The 7,992-nt window shown below is 61.3% G+C and overlaps 1 protein-coding gene across 1 annotated transcript; it reads left to right on the forward strand.

The window, feature by feature from the left end:
* Window positions 1-503: 503 nt before the first annotated feature.
* Window positions 504-7,742, forward strand: SPIB (Spi-B transcription factor). Its single transcript, XM_023650226.2, has 6 exons — window positions 504-624; window positions 1,612-1,639; window positions 3,178-3,250; window positions 3,533-3,747; window positions 4,129-4,279; window positions 5,517-7,742. The coding sequence occupies exons 1-6, from the start codon at window positions 602-604 to the stop codon at window positions 5,813-5,815; spliced, it is 789 nt and encodes a 262-aa protein (XP_023505994.1). The 5' UTR covers window positions 504-601; the 3' UTR covers window positions 5,816-7,742.
* Window positions 7,743-7,992: the final 250 nt, after the last annotated feature.

Here is a 7,992-nt window from a genome sequence, read left to right on the forward strand (position 1 = left end):
CACTCCCCAGCACGACCGGGGACCCCCCCTCCCGTGTCGCACACCCACGATGTTTCCACCTCGGGGTCCTCACTGGCTGTGGGCCTGGGTTTTCCTCGGGGACCCCCCCAGTCCACATCCACTGACGAGAGCCTGGGCACCCCCACCTTGCCTTCTGACAACATGGGTGCTGTGTCTGCTGTCGGTGTCACCCAGCAGGCTCCCCAGCCCCCCGCAACCTGCTCCCCTCTGGCTCCGGGGCCCAGACCCTGCCCCTGTTTATTGACCCCCTGTCACTGGTCACAGGAACCCCTGACCCCTCCTTTACTTTTCCAGGGCACCCCCAATCCAGCTCCTCTCCCAGAATCCCTACACCTCAGGGTCAGCCCCCCACCTCCGACCGTGGGGATCCCCAAATCCAGAAGGCCCCCAGGCCCGCCCTCCCCACCACGTGACCAAGAGATTGTGCAATCCAGCCCCCTCCCCTGACCCCCTCCCTGAGGGGATTTTCGAGGAGGGCTGAGCTCAGGCCAGCCGGCACCCCTGCCCCCCCCAGGGGGCTGGGCCAAGGTATAAATAGGGGTGGTGGCTGCAGCAGCAGCACACCCAGCCCGGGACAACCATGCTCGCCCTGGAGGCCGCACAGTGAGTGGGGGCCCCTGAACCTACACCTGGACCCCCCCCCCCGCGCTGCCCCAGCCGCCTCCCCCAGGGGTGGTGGTCCCTGCCCCACGGGGGGGGGGGGGCAGGTGTGTGGGAAGCTAGGGGGTCCACACTGTCTCTCACCCCTTTGGGGTCGCTCTTTTCTCATCTCTCACTTCGTATTCTTTCTTCCATCCCATCTCTGTCTCCCCTGGACCCCAAAGATCTTTCCTGGGACACTGGTTTCCCTCCCTCCTGCCGACGCCTCTCCCCGGGGGCCCTCCAGCTTGGTCTCCGTCTCCCCATCTCCTGCTGGGTCTCGCTCCATCTCCCGCTCGCTGCCTGTGTCTGCCTCTTGCCCCGACTCTTTAGGTTTCGTGGTCTCTGCTCTCTGCCTCTTGCTCCCTCTGTCTCTTTTCCTATTCTCTCTGTCCTCCAGCCTTCTCTCTCCTTCTGTCTCCCCGTCGCTCCTCCACCCGCTCTCTCCCTCTCTGGGGCTGCGCGAACATCTCTCTCCACACTTTCTCCCTTCCCTCCTCGCCTCTCTCCCCCTCGGCCGAGTCTCTTCTGTGTTTTCCCATCTTTGCCTAGGTGTCTCTCCATCTCTCTCCTCTGGTCCAAGGTGGACCCATTGCACCAACTTGATAATGGGGGGCCCCCTCCCCCGCCCCCACCCGCCCGCTGGCGCCCACACCTCCTCTTCAGGGACTTTCTCTCCCTCACTTTCCCTGCCCCCCCACAGCCTCAGTCTATGCAAATCCCAGGGGAGGGGGGACATTTGCCTGGCCCCTGCCCCCTGCTTCCTGTCCCGGTGGGGGAGTGGGGGGACTGTGGTGGGGCTGGTCTCACACAGGGACACACAGCAGTGAGCCTCGGTGGTCACAGCTGCAGGCGCTTCCCCCCATCCCCCCACCGTCCGCACCCCAACCACTTGGAGACTCAGGTGGCTGAAGGCCCCCCTGACATGCCCCTGCATCTCTCCCCCTCCAGGCTCGAAGGGCCACACTACAGCTGTCTGGTGAGTTGGGGCCCTGGGGGCCAGGGAGGGGTGTGGGGGACCCACGCAGCCCACCGGGACCTCCCTGCCTCAGTTTCCCCTTCTGCTCCTTCCTGTCACTTTGTCTTTCTCCGGATCTCCCAGCGCCACCCTCCACCCCTCCTTCCCCCCCACCCCCATCTCCATCACAGACGTCCTTCCCTCTCTCAGGCTCTGGGTCCACATCCTTGCATGGGGGAGGGGGGCGCCCTCCTGTCGTCAACTTTGTGTCTCTCCCTCTGTCCATCCCACATTCAGCAAATCGACTTCCTTCTTCTCTTCTCATCTTGGCTTTGTCTTTTCAAAAGTCGAGTCTGTCAGACTTCAGACACACAGACCCACCGCTCATAAACCCACAGCCCCGTCCGGGAAGTAAAACCCGCTCACAACCTTGGAGGAAACCTCCTCCAGGCGCCCCTCCCTCAGCGCATCCCCTGCTGCCTCCAACTTGAAGACTTTCGCTTTTTTGAAAAACTGAGGGAAACTCACAAGCCGGGAAAGTGACAAATCTTGTATGCAGCTCAGTGAGGTTTTACATTATGCACACATCTGGGTAACCACTAACCAGGCCAAGATATAGAACATTTCCGGCCCTCTGGAAGATTCCCTCACCTCCCTTCCCGATCAATACCTGCCTCTGCTATTTTCCACCATGTTCTGAACTTTACATAAAGCCATCTGGCAAGGTGTCCCTTTTGGGGTCTGGCTTCCTTCCCTCAAGGTTAGCTGTGTGCTGGGCATCGCTCCTTTTTCCTTGCTGTCTAGTACTCCCTCGCAGGACCAGGCCACTGCTAATGTGTCCGTTCTCCTGTGCATGGGCGCCACGGGGCTACGAATTCAGCTGCTCTGATTATCCTGGCACCAGGCTATTGTGTGGACACATATTTTCATACCCATGAATGAGTACCCATGAATACCCAGGAATGAGATGGCGGGTCATCAGGATGATGTATATCCAGCTTGAGACTTTATGAGACTTTAATTGCTAAACAACCCGTGATTCTTGAGACGAATCGAAGTGATATGGAGGTGGACAAAGGAAGCATGAGACTTTGCCTCTGTAAAAACACCCCCACCCTTCACCCCACCCCCTTCCACGCCGTCCCAGGTGCAACGACCTGCCGACTGGGTCCTGGCGAGGAGCTGGGCTTCCCGAGAGCCCACCTCTTAGAGGGACCCGGCTGCTGTGTCGCTCTCTGAGCCCCTGGGTCTCTGTTTCTATGCGTCTCTGCCTGTGTCTCTCATTCTCTGTGTGCGTGTGCGTGTGTTTCTGCTGTGCATCCGTCTCCTCTCTCTGTATCTCTCTGTCTCTCTCTTTGCCCCTGTCTCTGATGCCTAGTCTCTCTCTCTCACTCTGTCTCTCTGCGTCTCTGTCTCCTTCTCTCTCTCTTTTAGTTCCTGTGTCTCTCTCTTTCGCTCCCTCTCCCCGTCCCTGTGGGAGTCCCCCGGCGGGTCCAGGGTGGGGGTGGGGGGCTCCCCGCAGCCTGGGATCACTCCTCCGTCTCCCCCACCCCCATCAGTACCCAGATGGAGTCTTCTACGACCTGGACAGCTGCAAGCACCCTGGCTACCCAGACTCGGAGGGGGCTCCTGGTGAGTGACGCCTGCCCAGCCCCCTCCCCACCTGCCCCTTCAGCCCATTTCACAGATGGGAGAGCTGAGGCCCAGGGGAGGCCGTCAGCTAGCAGAGCAGCACCAAGTGAGCCCGGGCCTCCAGGCCGCCTCCCTTTCCTCTCCCACCCACCCTGCTCGCCCATGCAAATCCTTGGGTCAGAGATTTGCACAGCCCACAATGGCCCCTCTGTGCCGGGGGCTTCCAGTGGGAGGGGGCCGAGGCCAGACCTCCCGGCTTCTGACTCAGTGCCCTTCCCCCAGACTCCCTGTGGGGCTGGACTGAGGCCCCAGCTGTCCCGGCCGCCTCCTTTGAAGCCTATGACCCGGCCGTGGCCACCTTCAGCCACCCCCAGGGTGTCCAGCTCTGTTACGGACCCTCAGCCTACAGCCCTGCGGGGAGCCTCGACCTGGCCCCCAGCCTGGAGGCCCCGGGGCCCGACTTCCGGGCGTACCCCACGGAAGACTTCCCCAGCCAGGTGAGGGGACATTTTCCATCCCGTCATTTGAGTGACGCCCACTAGGTGCCAGGCACTGGTTCCAAGCTGTGCACCCATTGACTCTTCATCCCTCTGCCCACCCCCGGAGGTTAAGCACCCTGTTGTTCCTCTGCACGAACCAGCCACAGAGGCACAGAGCGAGCCAGGGGCCGCACAGACGGCTGTTACTGTTTTGGGCAGGCTTTCCCGGAGGTGGCCTGGGGGTCCCCTGGCCACGCAGATCTGAACCGAGGCCAGAGTGCAGGCTGTAAACAGCGGGGAGGGCCATAGGCGGGGCCGGGGAGGAGGAAGCTGAGGGATGAGAGCTGAGCGAGGGAGAGCAGGGGACCCCGGACTGCAGGTGACCCCAACCTTCCACAGACCCTCGGCCCCCTGGCGCAGCCCCTGTACCCCAGCCCCGTGCTGTCGGAGGAGGAGGATCTCCTGCTGGACAGTCCCACTCTGGAGGTCTCAGACAGCGAGTCGGATGAGGCCCTCATGGCTGGCTCCGAGGGGAGGGGATCCGAGGCAGGTATGTGGGAGCAAGTTGGGGGGGGGGGGGCGACGCCAACTGGAGATGGAGGGAGGGGGCTAAAGGAATCATGGCCTCCCAAGCACTCCAGCACTGAGGGTGGTTGGCAGGTCTGCTGTCTACTGGCTGTGTGACCTTGGGCAAGTGGCTCTACCTCTCTGTGCCTTGGTTTCCTATCTGTGCAATGTGGATGTCTATTACTGGTGGCTGGTTGGGCGGATTAAGTGGGATAATACATATAAATGAAACAGCAGTGCTTGCCGCGATGCTCAGTAAGTCTTTACCAGAATTGTGGACACAACAGCGACAAAATAATCCTAATATCAACTCACATCTATTTCACCCCTGCTTCTGCCCACGTGCCCGACATCCATTATGTGTGGCCCCTAGAAAGTTGGGATTATTAGTTACTTTCCCCACATGGGCCTCGATTTCCCATCTGTAAAATGGGCGTCCTCACCATCATCCCCAAATCGTGGGGTTACGAGGAAAATTAAATGTAATTGTAAAGTGCCCAGCCCAATGCCTGGCCCCTAGTCTGTCACAAAGGTGGGTGAAAGTCAAACACACACACACACCTTAGCCTCATTGATAGCTGAGGAGACACCAGCTCAGAGTGGTTATGTCACCACCCCAAGCTCACACAGCTGGGAAATGGCAGAGGCCGGGTTCTTGTATCCAGTGCCCTGCTGGGAACCCACCCCCACCCCCAAGCTCTGTGGGGCTCTTGCTGCTTGGAGGAGCCCAGGAGTCAGAGCCCCTGGCCTCTCCCCGGATCCCAGCCCCTCTGGGGCTGAAAGGCTGGGAGACCCGGAGCTAGAGAAACGGCCAGCCGATTAAGACCCCCTCCAGATCTCATGCCACCAGTCAGCTTTTTTATAAGCCTTCGAGAGAGCATTGGCGTCCCATTTCACAGATTCACTCACGGGCTCGAGAAATATGGGTTACCACGGGCTGGCCACCCAGGAGGGCACAGGCCAGACGCAAATCCTGGCAAATCAAGCAGGGAAGGGGGGATGGGGGTTCTGGTGACACAGCCTCGGGGCCAGGAGCCACTTGCCCCGAATGGGAGGGACGGCGCACGGACAGAGCCACGCGGGTGTACCTCACAGCCGCCTCCCTCACCCAAATTATCCCGATGGGGAGGCTGCGGCTTGGCGGGGGCCGGGGCGGGGTGGGTGCGGACCCGAAGGACGCCTCCCCTAAGCCCCCCTCCCCCCCCCCCCCCCCCCCGCAGGGGCCCGCAAGAAGCTGCGCCTGTACCAGTTCCTGCTGGGGCTGCTGACGCGCGGGGACATGCGCGAGTGCGTGTGGTGGGTGGAGCCGGGCGCCGGGGTCTTCCAGTTCTCCTCGAAGCACAAGGAGCTGCTGGCGCGCCGCTGGGGCCAGCAGAAGGGCAACCGCAAGCGCATGACCTACCAGAAGCTGGCGCGCGCCCTGCGCAACTACGCCAAGACCGGAGAGATCCGCAAGGTCAAGCGCAAGCTCACCTACCAGTTCAACAGTGACCTGCTGTCCGCCCCGCACCGCGCCTGAGCCCGGGGGGCGCTCTCCGGGGCTCCACGCCTGTGTCACGTCGGCGTCCCCACACCCTAGGTCAGAGGACCCGTGCATCCCCACGCTGCGGGGCGAGCAGGGCTGCCGTCATCTCTAAACACTGCCCCGGCCCCTCTGGGACCCCCCCGGGCCCCGATCTTGTCTGGGGCCCCTCTGGGATTCCCTTGTCATGTCCAGGAGCCCCGGGATCCTCATGTCTCGGGTCCTAGGACCTGTAGACGACTCTGCTATGTGTCTGTGTGGAGGGGGGGCGGGGTAGTGCTTCCAGCATCCCAAGAACGCCTCTGGGATCCCCTTATGATGTCTGAGATCCCCCAACCAGGCCGGGGACCTCTCTGAGATCCCTTGTGTGTCTAAGACCCCCTCAATCTCATCTGGGGGACAGTGAGCCCGCAGATCGTCACACCAGGAGGTGCGCCCTGCCAGCGACCCGGAGCCCTGGCCCGGGTCTCTCTGGGATCCCCTTCTCATGTCTGGGTCCCTCAAGTCAGATCTGGGATCTCCTAGTGATGTCTGGGCCCTCTGCGAATTCCTTATCACGTCTCAGATCTCCGTGCCCGGCCAGCTGTGACTCTTGTGTCCTCTCTGTCCCCCCAAGTGCTTTTGTCATCTTTGAGATTCCCCTAGTTCTCTGGAACTTTTCTGTGTCTGGAATTCTCCAGTCACATGTGGGGCCCCTCCGGGATCCTTTCGTCACGTCTGAAGTCACCGTTGTCAAGTCTGGGGGGGACCTCAGTGAACCTTGTCGTGTCTGGGTCACCTCTGGGACACCCTCGTTTGTCTGGGATCCTCCCATCGCATCTGAGCGCCCCCCCACCCCCGTCCTCATCTGAAATGCCTCTTCGGGGACCCCACCAGCAGCCTTGAGTTCTCAAGGGGTCCCTTCTTCTGGGTGCCCTGGGAGGGCCGTGCTGGGGATCAGTCTGGCCAGTCAACCGATTTCTGCATGATCCTGGCAGCCCTCCCATGTCATTTCTAACCAGAGGCCTCAAACTGGTGACACCCTCCGCCGGCCCCGCGGGGCAGATCAGCTCCCTGGTGGTGTTTAGTTTGCTGTGGTGGGTTTAGTGTGTGTGGTTTTTTTTTTTTTTTGGCGTTTTTTTTTTTTTTTTGACGGGGGATACGAATTAGCTGACATTTCAAAATAAGGCGGTTTTGCATACTCCTCCACTTAAAACTTGGCACAGTCCAGCAACGGTGGGCCAGCTTGGCGGTGTGGAGGGGCTGGAGCAGGGTGGCGCCCCCTCCTAATGGGACCTGTGTTCTCCAGTCTGCCCAGGGCCCTGCCATCACCCCAGGCTGTCACACCCCAGTGGCTTCGCTCAGTCGCCCGTTGGGCCCCACCCATTTGTGTTTTGACCCCTGGTGTGAACCGAGCCGGAGGTGAAGCCTGGATGAACCGTGGGAGCTGGGATCGGAAACCCCCCTGGGGCGTCCGCGGCTGTGGGCTGCGAGACCGGAGTCCCAGGTCCCTGAGCCTGGGTGGCTGGGGGATCTGGGGTGAAAGACTTCCTGCTCCTGGGCCTCAGTTTGTCCCTTCCATGAAAGGGGAGAGGAGGAGGAGGAAGATGGCAAAAGTCCCTTGCAGCCCTGCCGGGCAGAGCAGGCCTTTGACACATCCTCTGAAACCCACCCACCACCCACTGACGGCCGCGAGGAGCGTGCGGAAGGAGCGCGAGGACCCACAGAGGGAGGAGGTCCTCCTGGGAGCGCCCAGCGGCTGGCAGCGGAGCCCAGGCTGGGACCTGCTCTCAAGAGGACAGCGCCCCCCTGGACGGGGGCGGCGTGGGAGGGGCGTGTGGGGGACAGAATGTCCCCCCAGGGCCTCCTCTTGCAAATAAGGTGCCTTTTGCAAAAACTACCATCGTCACCCCAAGTGTGGAATAAAATAAACTAAAGAAACAAATCAAGGCAGACAGACTTCCTGGGAGCCTCTGTCAGGGACTGCAAGTGCTGCCGTCCGCCAGGCCGTCAGAGACGCTGCGACGGCGAAGGAGGAGGCAATCAGAGCCAGATCGGCCTGAGCCTTGAAGGCCGCGGTGAGGGCTTGAGATCCAGGCTCTGGTGGTTCGGTTCACTGTGTGTCTCCCTCTCTTCCTGACGACTGGAGTTCTGCCCCCTCCTCTCGCTGCTTCCCTAGCTGTCGGTCGGGGTCT

The sequence above is a fragment of the Equus caballus genome, chromosome 10 (genome assembly GCF_041296265.1).
Source record: "Equus caballus isolate H_3958 breed thoroughbred chromosome 10, TB-T2T, whole genome shotgun sequence".
Classification (NCBI taxonomy): Eukaryota; Metazoa; Chordata; class Mammalia; order Perissodactyla; family Equidae; genus Equus; species Equus caballus.